A 15,082-nucleotide genomic window follows, 5' to 3' on the forward strand; every position below is an offset into this window, starting at 1 on the left:
TTATTGCATTTGTTCAAATAAGATTCTAGTTTTTTATTATTTTTTTGTCTATTAATTAAAGCTGTCGTAATAATTTAATTCTTATTTTTACATTCTCAATGTAGTTTTTTGATCATAATGTTTTGATGCAATGTATTACATTTCTAGATAATTTTGTCTTTTCTAAATTGCTTAGTTATGAAATTATTACATTACAAAATTTCATATAAAGAGACTTTTATTTTGATTTTGTTTTTGACTTTAAATTAAAGACGTGTAAACTATTTGATCAAAATTTAATATTTCTTAAAAAGTCTTAACATGATTACTTCTCGGATTATATACATATGATGTATTTTATTGATTTTTTAGTTATGAGGTATTATTAAATTCTTTTAGTTATATGACACATTTTCACTTCCATTGTATTTACTAAACATTAAAATAATTATAAACATAATATCATACTAGTTTTTTACTTATTCAAAATAAAATCATAGTAAGATAATAATTTTGTAAGAATTTTCAGTATGAAAAAACAATAAAAGATGCTCAATATGAAATTTCCAAAGACCTTTTTTGCTACATAAGATACGATAACAAACATAAAAATTTAAAAATTGACTTTATTCTTATAAAGTGCTACTCAAATTCAAATATTGCAACATAAAGGCAGCCAATGGTATGTAAAAACATAAAAATTGTATGATTTCCAGCACAAAATACCTACATCTTGTTAAAAACAGAACTTATGAAAAAATAATGTGGTTTTGTGACTACTATGTTTGAATTTTAGCGCCATATAGTTTTATAAGGCCTTACACAATGCATTTTTAGTAGAGTCACGAGCTAACTTAATAAATTAACGAAGTATAGATGAATGTTGGTAGATTCTATCCTAGAGGGTGTTACTTTTATTTAACAAAACTTTTAGAGACATGTGGTAATGCGCTCTAAATTTCAGGATTATTGATATTGCAATCAAAAGGCAGTAAACGAGGTAAATGGTGGTATAGAACTTTTGTATTTATGCACGAATTTAACAAAAATTCCAATAATTTAATCTGATTTCAAATGTCTTGCGCGCGGTTAGGTACAAATAATAATCGATTCGCCGAAGTCAACTTTATCGTACATGACAAGATTTTTTTACACATGAAAATATAATGCGCTGTCGACATAGAATCTCGTCGTATCAGATATGTTAGTATCGTATTGTTGATTTTATGTGAATGTTTTCGCCCTCTTGCCTGTAAAAAAAACCTTTAATGTTGGAAATTTCCGAAAAAAAATATATGAAAGATGATTAAAAAAAGTTATGATCGTATTTTTTTCACTTATATTTTTTGTAAAATTTTTTTTTAAAACAAGTTTTAATCTATGATATCGTAATTTTTGTTTGTTCAACAATAAAAAAAAATAGTATCTTAAGAAATCGGAAAAGGAATCTGTTGTAATATTCCCATTATTAAATTTTTAAAATTTTGTAAATCAATATAATTTGAGGTTTTGAATATTAGAAAAGTATCCAAAGCAGGCAATACCACATAACCAGCCCAAATTAATGAAATGTAAATAAACAACATTCTTTTAGTAAAGCTTAACCATTAAGGTGAATACCACTTTTTTGCTACTAAGGGCATATTTCACACTGTTCCGTAATATTTTCCTGTAAAGTTTTAAGCACAAATGCAATAGAATTTTCTATCTTAAGTTCCAAAAAGCCAAATTACAGGATTATACGTGTAATTTTTTTCGGCAAACTTTTTTCGTATTAGTTTACATGATAAACTTCGTTTTACTTAAAAAAAGATCCAGAAAAATGAATTTTTTAAAAAAACAATAAAAAAGTTCATTTGGTATTTTATAGTAAAAAAACGTTTCAGAAATTTATTTTTATTCAATATCACTTAAATCAAACATGGTGTTTTTTCTTTTAAATCTTATTTCTGTCGTAGATGTCAATTCTTCTAGTTTGTTTACAATGATCAGATACTCGTTATATGACAATCTTCTACGTTCAGTGTTGAAATATTGTAATATCATATCTTGTAGTTTTGTGTATTTTTCTTTATTTAGATGTTTTAAATTACTTAGAGACGAGAAACTTTTATCATCTAAGATTTGTCTAATAATTTCTTCGTTTTTATCTTCAGTTGGCATGGGCAAAAAATTTTATGATATAAAAACAGTATTACTTTTAATTACAGAAAATTAGAAAAAAAATCCTATGTTTTAGTAAGCAATCTGTGACTTAATACAATGATATGACGTAATTACAGTTTGTAAATGAAAAAATATTGTATATAATGTAGGAACAATATTTAATGGGTTGGGGGTAATCGTATATAAATTGTTAGCTTAATGAATATTCAACAAAGTCAAAATGCAAATAAAACACATTTATTTGAATTAATTTGGTACGTGTCAAACATGTCAAGGTAGAATTGATTGTCATCTACATCAAGCCCCGAGTGATACCAAATTGGGGCTGATCTCCGCAATTTTAAAGTGTTAAAATTAAAAATAATCATATTATTAACACGCTCTTTATATTTATAAATATCTTAGAGCGTACATAAAACCTTCTATACTGATACACTAATCTTTTGTTGGACAAAGACGAGTTTACAAGGTAAAATTTTAAATAAGTGTTACTAAATTTCCCTGTTTGTTAGAAACCTAGAAGATAAAATGTTGAGTAGAAAAAAAATATTAAATTTAGAAATATATGAACCGCTCAACCAGTAGAAATTCCTTTTAACACATATCTTCCAAATGCGAGGTTGAGCCATTGAAAGGACTTTTTTTGATATAAAACGCCAAATACATTCTCTGAAATTGTATTTGCCCTTGTATGTATGTCTCTGTAGTTTAGTTGGTGGTCAAAAGATGATAGACTCCTCACATATCGCTGTATAATATTGTTCTTTACATGTATGGGTTGTTGGAAATACACTCAAGTAATTTATTTATCTTTGTATAGCATATAATTCTACAGTTTATTTTGTGTCGGAGTGACAAAATATTTAGAAGCCTCTTTGCTTACCTCCATATTATTGTTAAATCTTCGTTCAGAAAGTTCCTTAAAAATATATTTAATTTTCAAATGTTTTTTGTATAAAATATCTATTGAGGGCCTGATTTCTTAGCAATCATTGACGTAATTTTCAAGAACATGAGACACATCGATAAAAGGTCTATTTTTTTTGCCTCAAAATTGGGCTTATAAAAAATCAAAAAAAGATAAGAATGTTGTATCATTAAAAACTTAATAGAGCGCGCATCATCTTCGCCGTAAAATTCTTTTGAAAACTTAGATATCCCACTTTCTCAAACCCCCTTTCTAGACATAATATATATTTAAGATGTGACCAAATTCGTAGTCTCGCCTAATACGTTTTTAAAATTTTAAACTTAGACTACAACGCGATATCACCGTTAATAGATCAGATTGTTTTGAGATAAGATTTATGCCCATCACTTATACAAGTCGTTTCGGTTTTTATATACTCCACAGGACCGCGTTATTTGAAAATAGTACACCATTTTGATCCAAAATTTCTGTGGTTTTATATCTATTTTGTCTACTATACAAGTGCAGAAGTAGTTATGTCATAACTTCCTGTGATTATTTGGAGATTATCCCTTTACAATAACCGCTTCGTCAGGTGTTCCACTTTAGTAATATCCACTACATATTTTTGGTGCTTGGTATGTCCTTTTTGTAGTTCAATAATTATTTCCTTGGCCTTAACGACCCTGAAAGCTGAAATGCGGATTTTTTGTTTAGGTTCGCTGTAAACTGCTTTTCAGCAATGCATATAAAATAAATATTATATATGGCATGTAGGGAGTAGAAAAAGAAGTCTTATCAGTAACACTGATCGAATTTCCACTTGAACCTATAGCTATCATTGTACGAGTTTTTACCATTTATATATAAATCGTACATCACATTGTTATTGTTATAATTTCTATTCACTAGCCAACATATTGTCTCATGTGGGTCTATAAAGTTTTTGCTTGTCAAGGCACCAAAGAAGTAAAGTATCCTTTGAAAATCCTCTAAAGAGCATAAAATATAATAAAATGCCAAATCTGTAAATTTTGACTTCTGGGCATATGATTTGTCAGACAATTCCAACTTCTTGGGAACGTTGCCACACGATTTAAGCTCAATAAGCTTACACACGTGGTAATCTGGTATTTGTATCATTACGATATAATAATTTAATTTGCAATATAAAAACTTCATTTACATTTTACTCAAATTGTCTTATCTCTCATTTTTTTATTTATGCAAATAATTTTTTATTTTTTTAAATATAATTTGTTTGTTTTTTAAATATAAAATACTTTGTTTGTTTCTACACAACTATTTATTAAATTTAGATTCTAAAGAATCAATAATTTTCACTACCCATTCATTCTTTTTTAATTCCTCATAAAACATTTTAAGTCCTAAAGGCACACATTCACATTTATTATAAATCCAGACCAAAGTGATAATTTTATTAACAAGTATTTTCTCATTTATAAAATTTCTCAGAATATTATTTGCATAAACACTTATTAAATTTTTCTCATTTAAATTGTCAATTATGCATAAAATAAATGTACTATTATTCATAAAATCTTTTAGTACAATTGTATTGCTTTGTAACATCCTTCTAATTTTAAAATATAAATTTTGATTTTCTAAATATTGAATATTATCTCTGTATCTATTAAATATATTTCTTAAATGAATATATTTATAATTACAAATATAACTTAAATATATTCCATAAACTTTTAAGAAGTTTTTATTATCTTTTATATTCATGAATATTTTAGTACAAGGGTAAATAAATTTCTCATTTACATTTAAAACTTTTAAGATTTCTTCTGCCATGTTAAAATCGAATAATCTTTTTACAAATTTGTGCTGCATAATTTCTAAATATCCAGTAGTGAAAAATGGGACACTTGAAGGTTTTAATAAATTTAAAAGATCGTAAATAATTTTCAAATTTTCTGATGACTCATCTAAAATATCTAGTAATTTTATTATAAATCTTGTATAAAATTTTATAAATAAATAATTCCTTCTATTGTATGCGTCTATAAAAACTTCTAATGTGTCTTTTATATACAAACTTATTGTATTTTTTATTATTTGAGGGATTAAATCTACTTTTTGATAACAAAATAAAGTTGGAAGTTTATGATGCCTGACAAAATGTTCCCAAGAAGATTTAAAGGCTGATTTAATATTAAGATTTTGGGGTAAATTTCTAATCTTTTTATAATCTGTAAAAATTGAATATTTTTCTGATTTTATAAATTCTTCAAATTCCGACAAATTTGAATTTTCAAATAAAAACATGTACGAGCTTATTTTCTGAAAAAAGTCATAAATTTTAGAATTGTCACTAAAATTCGCCAGACTTTCTAAAGAGGCAATGAAGTCGTAAACTGTACAAATTTGAATATCTCCTGTAATTAAATTACTAATTAAATTTAGAATTTCTTCTAAATTTTCTTCATTTTTTATATTTCTTGCTAGTGCTTGATCAAATTCCACTAAATTTATTAATTGAAATTCTATAAATTTACTTATAAATTTTTCATTATATTTTCTTGTATCATTAGAATAAATTATCCAATTTTGTACTTCTTTTTGAGTTCTATTTGAGATATTAAAAATGTCTTTAAGTCTTATGAAAATCATATCTGAATTATTCCTCGTGTGGCTAGTTGTATCTTGTTCACCTCTTTTGGGGTGCTCAGTTTTTTGTAAATGACCATTTTTTATATCTTTGTGGCTACTATTTTTAATTAAATGCCCTATTAAATATTTACATAATTTTGTACATTCTAAATCTTTATCTTCACTCTTCAAAATATATTTCTTAATTTTCTCAAAATCTTCTTCTTTATTATTTTTTATTAAATTGTGCCATTCTTCACTTATAAAATCCATTGTGCCTGTTTTCCTTCTACTAATTTGTAAAAAATGAGATTTTAATTCTTGAAATTCTGAAGCTTCTATTGGTTTTATATTAATTTTTTCTAAATGTGAATTATTTTCTAATATTTTTAAATTTATAAAATTCCCTGTTCCTTCATTTATTTCTGTATTTTTAAAATATTCATTTACACAATCTGAGATTTTTGAAGTTGCTGCTCTTTGGATTAAATTTATACAAATTTCTTGATTGTCATTTACAATTTTATGAATTTCTTCAGGGTTAATTTCTAAATTTACAAGTTTTAAGAAATAACTTATATTTCCAGACATACAAGCTCTGATTGGTTCTTGGGCCGAGACGAAACATAAAGATTTAGTGAGATTTACTAGTAAATTTCTAAATAAGACGAATTCTTTACCTTTTTCTATTTTTATAGATTTAAATAATTTCATTCCTGTTTTTATTGAAATTTCGCATGCTTTGTCGATTATTGCTTCTGCTATTTCTCTAATACTAAAATCTAAAGCCAAAAAGACGGCATGTTTAAATATTTCCAAATCTTCTTTATTATTGTAAATATTAGTAATGTCTTTTGTATTATTTAATTGTATTTTATATTCTAATAAATATTCTCTACTTCTAAATTTAAAAAATTCTACTTCTTTGGGTTTAATTTCTATCTCAAAATATTTAAAAAGTTCTTCTATTTCTTTTCTTATTTCTTTTAATGTACAAGTCTGTAAATTTCCCAATAAATTTAAAATTGACATTAACCACGGATTTTTAGGTATAAAAATCTTGCCTTTTTTACCTTCTTTTAAAAAAGAACTTATAAAAAATATACCCAATTTGATTCTTCTTCCTTCTACAGATTTTATTAAAAATTTCTTAAAATCAAATTTGTCTAAAATTATTATTCTGTTTTTTGCTAGTGTCAAATTTCCCACTAATTTTCCCAATTTTTTTATAAATTCAGTTTCTTTTTCTATTGTCAAATTTAGTAAAGAATTTACAATTTGTAAACTTGAAATTAATAAATTTGCACTAATTTTCTGGTTTAAATTATTTAGAAATTTGAAAATCAAAGGTGTTTCTTCTTTGTACAAATTAAAGAATATTCCAAAAATTAGATCATTTAAATTTGCAGAATTTAAATTCTCACTTGATATTTTCTGCTCAATATTTATAAACTCATTTGTTATATTAATCTTTAGAGATGTTTCTATTAATTCATTAAATGTTATTCTTGAGTAAAATGTCTCATCTACTAAAATCAAATCTTTTTTCAATAAATTTTTCTTTACATTTTCAATATTCTCGATTTCTTCTAAAAATTTCGGCATCGTCCTTATAAATTTCTCAAGACATTTAAAAGCGAAATGAAATTCCCTTTCTGTCTCTGGAAAAGCAAGGGAATCTTTTAAATATTTCAGGCTTATTTTTAAGAAAGCTTTGGGAATTATCAAATTCTTAATAAGTTCCCCGTAAAATATGGCTAGTAGATCAGAATTGGGCAATTTATACAAGGCCTGATAATTTTCTATCAAGGTAGTGAATATTTTATAAGATAAATCTTTCATATTTGTATCTCCATTTTGCATATTTTTAATATATTCGAGACCATCTTGGATTGACAATTGGGAATTTATAATTGAAGAAATAAAAGACGAAGCCTGTTCGTCGACATTATTTTCATTTCCTTTTTTCAATTTTATGACTAAAGGAATTTGCTTTTTTAAATTGTTAAATTTTGTCAATGTTTCGTAAGCGAGTTTGTTCTGATTTTGTTCTATAGATTTGACAATATTAATTAAAATTTCCACTGTCAAAGGGAATAATTTGTCAATCATTAAATTTTCTCTATTATTAAGATTCATATCTTTAATTTCTCTATTTATATTTTCTATACTTTTATCATTTCTAATTTCATTTTGATTTAAATTCATCTCTTGGATTTTTATCTCTAAATAATTTATTAAAATTTTGGCAAATTGATCTTTTTTACTGTTTAAATTATTTTGTATCCATATTCCTAAATTTAAATGATCTCTTACTGAACTTAATATTATTATATCTAAACAAATATTTGGTGGATCTAAATCTTCACTGACTTGTGGTAACATTTTGTGCTCTAAAATAACATCCAAAATTTTACTAAGAGAAATTCCTTGAGAAATGAAACTTGACAATTTCTTAAGTAAAATCTTGGGAATATTTCTAAATAAAATGTAAAATATGAAATTATTAGAAGAGCCTCTTAAGAAATTAATTATCAAATCATCTAGAAATTTCTCAAAATGTGGATAAATGTAAGAAAGTCCTGCTGCGCACCATTCGGGCGCCTTTTTAGAAATTTGTTCTATCAAAATGTTAGAATCGAGACTTTTTATACACTCGAAAAGTTCCACACAATTAAAAGTGCTTTCATAATTCAGATTATTTTTATATCTCGTCATTCTCGTCTCATCTTGTTTTAATATTTTAGTAAAAAATACATTTGAATATAATTGCGTCTTCTTCTCGTCACTTTCAATTATCAACCTTATAAAATAAATTTGAGATCTCAAATTCTTCCATTTCTTAAAGAATATTTCATAAGGCACTGTAATTATTCCACTAATACAAACCCAACAATCAATAATAACATATAAACTATCAAGAGACCAAATAGTAAATTCTTCCTCTAAAAAGCAAGAATAAACATCTCGCCAATTAATTTCTTCTAAATTACTTTTTAATACTTCCATAATATTCTTAATATTCCAATTTCTCTCTGGGAAATCTGCCATAAATAAAATCATCTTGGCGATTTCTTTATGTCCGATTTTTCTACTAATTTTAAGTTTAGTAAGTAAATGGATCATGAAATCCTTGTTAACATTTTCTGGATCTTGTTTTTCTAAGATTTCTTTTAATTCTAGATTGTCGTCAACTTCTTGTTTTTTAAAATTCTTGTCCATGCTTTTTTAAGGAAAAGAATTTTAAAAATATTTAAAAATAAAATAAGAAAAAGTAAAAAGCATTTTAATAAGACTTTATAAAATATTTGTAAAATAAGACTTTATAGAATATTTGTAAAATAAACTTCTTTATAAAAATTTAAGCAATTATTTATTAGCATTAATTTGAATTTAAATGACAGCTCTTAATTTTGGCATAAACAAAAAGGAAAAAAATTTGTTTACTGATTAAAGATGACAAAAAAGACAAACATCAGAAACAGGTTTATTTGTATCAACACGATAATCGCACAACTTGACTATATTACTTATAATGTAAATATGCCCATCAGGGAAATGTAAAACAATTTGGAAATTTCCAAGTTGGGGATCAATTTGGCTGTATGGAAGACATCAGCATAAAGCGAAACAAAAGTGCGGCAAAGATGAATGTTGATATTTAGCATCTAAAATCCCCTTTATGACTGAAGCTTTACCTACTACATGTGCTTAAACAGAGACATAATTCTATAAATACTTTTATAAGATTGTAAATGAGAAATAGAGCTGAAATGCGAAACAACCCCTTTGAAGATGATCAATTAATTATTTCGAACCCCAAAAATGAAGTGCAAAAAAAAAACAAAATATTAAGACTTTTTAGTACAAATCCAAAAAAAAATATTTTGAATTGAACTATTTTAACCTTTAACAAATTTAAAATCGAATGCTATAAAATCAAAATATGGGATTCAAATTAATAATTAAATTCATTCATGTTTTTGTTGTATGATTTATACATCTTATGTGCTTTTTGATTTTTGCCTTTTCTATACTTATGGAATTCATCTAGTTTTCTAATTCAACTATTCACCTTCTGAGGGCGTTCGGCATCTTCAGCCTGAAGAATTTAATTTTTAGACATACATTATAAAAAATAGATACGTATTTAAATTCGGACTTATCATTATTTGGTTTTTAATATTTAACATACAGTGGATTCACATGGTGTTTAAGCATTGTATAATACATTTAGAAATAAGAAATTGGGCTAATTTTCACTTTATCCCCCCCCTTACCAATATAAATACAGAATTTTTTATTTTTTGCCCTGTTTTTTAAAAGTCGAAGCGTCCAGAGCGAAAAGGAACAGAGAAAAATTTACATAAGTAAAAAAATGGTCTTAGAAATATCTAATTTGATCATAGTTTATGAAAAATATATTATTTAAACCAATTTAATAATGTTTTTTTTAATAAACTATGAGTTAAATGAAAGTCTAAATTTGTAAAAATATGTTTTAACCTATTGCTTTCTTTTGTCATTACATTTAATTTTTGCTAAAGATAAACATGTTTATACACAGTTTATGTTGTTTAAAACAGAATCTAGGTTAGGTTATTCTTAGTTTGGTAGTATATTTATTAGTCTTGTTTTTTTAGGTTTTTATTGGTTTTTCTAGACAAACAAAGTAAAAATAATGTTATATTTATGCTCTTTTAAGAATTATTGAATCGTATAGAATGTCAATTTATTAATATATGTTATATTTTAGCTCCAAAAGTAAAATATTACATGTTTTGAAAATTCTTTAATTCTTGAAAAATATTCATTTATAACAGCAAATGAACCTTATAAATATTGTTTATATAGAGATTTCGTTGTTATACATTGCAATGTACAATAAAGATAAATCTTGATCAATAATTGGAAGAAGGAAATTTTTAAAAAATTGAAAAAAAAACGAAAAAACAATTGTTTTATTTTTGGTAAATATGCTATTTTATTACAACTTTATTTTTTTGACTTTTGCTCCTTCACATTTTTTCCGCTTCGAATTTCGAAAAAAAGGGATATTTTTTAAAAATTCTTAATTTATATTGGTAAGGGGGGGGGGATAAAGTGAAAATGCTCCAGAAATTATATTAGAAGTGACCATTGGTGTTTTGCGATTCTCAAATAAGTCAGAATGGTTTAGTTGAATCATGGAAATGACTCGTCACAGAACAAACAATAAACTTCGGGGCTATTTGTAGAGCATCTCTAAGGCATCAACATTGATGCCCAGTTGCTGCCTAAATATACATATAATGTATGTGCTATAAAAACACTGGTTGAGTAGTATACATCTGGGTGGGCTATTTGAGAGAACTTAAGAGGCTATACGAGGTAAGCTGAAAGATCTTACGGAACCTTTAGAACTTTGTTACTCGTTGGCCTCTTTTTGTGTAAAACAAGTCGTAAACAAAGACAAAACTGCGGTCTCAGGGGACAGGGGTGTTTAAGATGCAGACTGATTTGAAGATTTTCCGGACTGAACGATGTCGTCTTTACTTTAGTTAAATAGATCTTGCATGTAAATATATCTGCCATGAATCCTTATATGGTTATAGAAACTAACAATCCCAAGAGGCAAAGTTTAAATGACAAATAAAATTATAATTTTATGTCTTAAAACTATAATAATAGTTTAAAAGTTGTATTTTAAATTTAAGGTTCTTTTGTAAAGACATGCTTGCTGCTTACTTGCAGAAAGACATATGTGACTTTTGTACAATTTCAAGTGTTTTAGATGCAGACAAGAATAGTCTAGTTAACAAGTTTTGCTGGATCTTAAGAAATATGCATCTTTATCCTCCAATGCAAGTGGAAGCACCTTTAAGGCGTATAACACTCAGAAAAAATGTTCTTAAGATCTTACATTATAAATGTTTTACCCTTTTACTCCTGTCTTCATTGTGCGCCCTCTTGTTCTTCTAAGATATTTTGGCGTCTCGTCCCTTGAATATATTAAACTTCTTCCATTTTTATATTAAAGCTAATGAGATTCTCTTATATATATTTGTAATTATAATACTTATGTTTTTTTTTGCTCCCGCCCCTTCTTTCTTTTTGTTATGAATATTTGTATTGTCGGCGGCGGTCCTTCTGGCTTATTCCTTGCCAAATATCTCGCACCAAATGTCAATAATATTACAATCTATGATAAAGACGCCACATACGGCGGCTTATATAGAAATTCACATGACCCAAAAATGAATATATTTGATAAAATTATCAAGACTAAAAATATCAAATTCATACCCAATTATGAAATAAAAAGAGACAATTTCAAAGATATAGAGTCCAAATATGACAAGTTTGTAGTGGCGACAGGCGGCATACCCAATTTTCATAAGGAAAGTGGGCTGATTAATTCTTTAGATGTAATCCAAAATAAAGTAAAAAAAGAAGAATTAGGCAAGAATATTTGTATTTTAGGAATGGGGAATGTAGCCTTAGACATATGTAAGAAGTTACTAACTAAAATAGATCAATTAAATCCTGAAAATATTGATATTTGTAGTAGAAGTTCGTGTTTCTTATCAAAATTCGGAAATAATGAAATGAGAGACATTTTAAAACTCGCAAATATCAAAACTTACAACTTGACAAATCCGTCAAACTTGAAAGAAAAAAGAAGGCACGATTTATTAACAAAGACAATTTACGACCCACTGAAAAGTCAAATAAACTTGAGATTTAATACAGAAATAAGAAATATAAAAAAGAAGAATGGAAAATTTCAAGTAGAATTCCAAAATGGAGACTTTTTATTTTATGATTCTGTGATTTCTAGCTGGGGATTTAAACCAAATCCATTAGAATTAGAGACAAATAAACCAGTTTACAGAATAGGGTGGTGTGAGAAAGCATATGGAAATATAAACGACGCATTAAACAAAGCCAAGGAACTTAGTGTAAACATGTTGAAACACAAAACAAAGAAGGACGAATTAGATGAGAAATTAAAGACAAATCAGATATATAAAGAATTAGAGAATTTTTTATAATTTTGTGGAAATATGACAAAAACATGTAAAAAATGAGAAATTAATACGTGAATGTTTACACAACCAAAAGGAAAATGCAAAAGGCCCTGTTTTCGTAAAATAAAGACACTTTTTTCAAAAATGTTTCTTCTCCTTTTTGTTTAGTAAATAAACCCAAAACACTGTTTCAAAGACACAAACATTCTTTTTTAACTAAAATGATCAATTTCCTCATTTACTCCAACTTTTTTTAAATTTTGTTCTTTTTTTTTGTTTGCCTTTTGAAACATGTTTCAGAAAAAAATATAAATTCAGAAATGTTTTGTAAACAATGAAGAAATCAACTTGCAGCCTTCTAATAGGAACAATAATCACGGGGATTGTTATGTTTTTATTGGGTGTTGATGTTGTTTCAAGGAAAAGAAAGCACAGTAGCCTAAGGGGGCAGGGTAGTAATTTGAAAAATAAAGACGAGGTGTCTGATGTTCAGGTATTGGATTTGATTAATAAAAGAATCGAGAAGTTGGAGAATATCCTTAATACATTCATTAAGACGACTAGTGAAGCCAGTAAGAACTTGAAGAAGAAAAGGGAGCTTAAGATGGCTCAAGCATCGAAGAATAATAAAGAAATCAAGACGCCTGTTTCACTGCCTGAAAATGGATTTAAGCCTCAACCAATTAGCAATGAAATCAAGCCTCAACCAATTAGCAATGAAATCAAGCCTCAACCAATTAGCAATGAAATCAAGCCCTTGACTGATATTAAACCCATTTCATCGACCAATCAACCCACGGCGTTGCCTCCTCTGACTGATTATCAACCAATACAAATAATTAATGGAAAACTTAAAGATCTTAAACCTCTAAAAGGCGATCACCCTTTAAAAGATCTTAAGCCATTAAAAGACCAAAAGGATAACAAGCCAGAAATATCAGAGACGACTTTTTCGCCAATATTCAGTAGTTACAAAAATCTAAACAAAGATGAAACACATGAAGAAATTAAAGAAACCCCGAGATATTTCGCGGGTCTTTTTAACAAAGTGCATTTTGACAGCTTAAATTGGCCAATATTCGAGCCCAATGACACTGCAAAAATCAAATTAGACAAGGCTAAAGACACAAGAGATCAGAAAGAGACTGGAAAAATTAAAGTGCTAAAAAGAGAACTTGTTGATCTCGCACCTACAAAACCTGAAGAGACAAAAAACAAAGAAAAACAGAAATCTTCAGGATTTATTACAAAATCAATGGATGAAGCCTTTAGTCCTTCAGATAATCTAACAGCTTTCTCTACTCACAAAACAGATTATCATCCAATATTCTTTACAGAGAAAACCAACACAGAGACGAGATCTTTACCATCAAACCCATTTATCAGTGAACCGAGTCTGGAAAGAATTGAAAGTCAAATAAAAGCAAGGAAATTACAAGTTAAAAAGAAAGATAAGACGAAAGATGAAGACAATGGAAGCTTAAAGATAAATAACGAAGACAATAATAAATTAAAAACAAATAATGAAGAAATTACTAAAAAGGCAGACCAGGATTTCAAAGAAGAACACAATATTAAAATAACCAATGAAGATAATATTAAAGAAGAAGATAAAAAAGCAATCAATGACGCAATAAACATGATCTTCTCAGACGACAATCAGACAAAAAAGAAAGACAAAGACGACACACATTCATTAATTAAGGAATTGAGTAAGAAACCATCTAATAAAAGCACAAGTAAAAAATCTAAGCACAAGAAACCCAAACTAATAAAACTACAAAAAAGTAAAGAAGATCAAGAAGATAAATCTTTAATTAATAAAGACGAACCAGTGAAAGAAGAGAATATTAAAGAACTCTTTAAGAAGGAATATTATGTGGTCCCTAAAAGCGAGCCAATAATCAAGACACCTGATAGTTTAGAAATGCATGTCATAAAATCTATGGTAGAAGATTTAAGGAATAGTCCAGTGGGGGAAAATGAAAGATCAGAGCAAGGCGAGAAGAAAACAATCGAAGTTTAAATAAACTTTATACGAAAAAAAACTTATATTTTTTTATATTGAGCCTCCTTCGCGGGGTTTATATTATTTAACTAAATGGGTGGGATATTTTTATATCTAGTTATTTTCTTATCTTTTTTATATGGGACGTGGTTTTTTTTTGTCTCAACTAAATTAGGTCAATTGCACACTCATACATGATTTTCAACAACTTATACGCATTTATACGCAGCGATAAGATTTGTTCGTCAAAATTTTAGATTTTACTAATCCTATGATGAACACTATTTGTTCTCTATTATTAAAAACTGTTGGTATATTCACAGATGCTCACAAGCGTATATTTTCAATTGTTCTATAAGACCAGCTTGTTGCAATTTCAAATAAAATTCA

The 15,082-nt window shown here is 27.0% G+C and overlaps 4 protein-coding genes across 4 annotated transcripts; 2 read left to right on the plus strand and 2 right to left on the minus strand.

Annotated features, from left to right (window-relative positions):
* Nucleotides 1-1,875: 1,875 nt before the first annotated feature.
* On the minus strand, nucleotides 1,876-2,142 carry VNE69_01256 (uncharacterized protein; the record flags this gene model as incomplete). Its single annotated transcript, XM_065472391.1, has 1 exon — nucleotides 1,876-2,142. The coding sequence occupies one exon, from the start codon at nucleotides 2,140-2,142 to the stop codon at nucleotides 1,876-1,878; it is 267 nt and encodes an 88-aa protein (XP_065328463.1).
* Nucleotides 2,143-4,357: 2,215 nt separating this feature from the next.
* On the minus strand, nucleotides 4,358-8,896 carry VNE69_01257 (general negative regulator of transcription subunit 1 CDC39 (CDC39); the record flags this gene model as incomplete). Its single annotated transcript, XM_065472392.1, has 1 exon — nucleotides 4,358-8,896. One exon carries the CDS (start codon nucleotides 8,894-8,896, stop codon nucleotides 4,358-4,360), a length of 4,539 nt encoding a protein of 1,512 aa, XP_065328464.1.
* A 2,876-nt stretch (nucleotides 8,897-11,772) lies between these two features.
* On the plus strand, nucleotides 11,773-12,708 carry VNE69_01258 (oxidoreductase; the record flags this gene model as incomplete). The annotated part of the gene is made up of 1 exon (XM_065472393.1): nucleotides 11,773-12,708. One exon carries the CDS (start codon nucleotides 11,773-11,775, stop codon nucleotides 12,706-12,708), a length of 936 nt encoding a protein of 311 aa, XP_065328465.1.
* A 310-nt stretch (nucleotides 12,709-13,018) lies between these two features.
* On the plus strand, nucleotides 13,019-14,710 carry VNE69_01259 (putative SP-containing protein; the record flags this gene model as incomplete). The annotated part of the gene is made up of 1 exon (XM_065472394.1): nucleotides 13,019-14,710. One exon carries the CDS (start codon nucleotides 13,019-13,021, stop codon nucleotides 14,708-14,710), a length of 1,692 nt encoding a protein of 563 aa, XP_065328466.1.
* Nucleotides 14,711-15,082: the final 372 nt, after the last annotated feature.

The sequence above is a fragment of the Vairimorpha necatrix genome, chromosome 1, assembly GCF_036630325.1.
Source record: "Vairimorpha necatrix chromosome 1, complete sequence".
Lineage (NCBI taxonomy): Eukaryota > Fungi > Microsporidia > Nosematidae > Vairimorpha > Vairimorpha necatrix.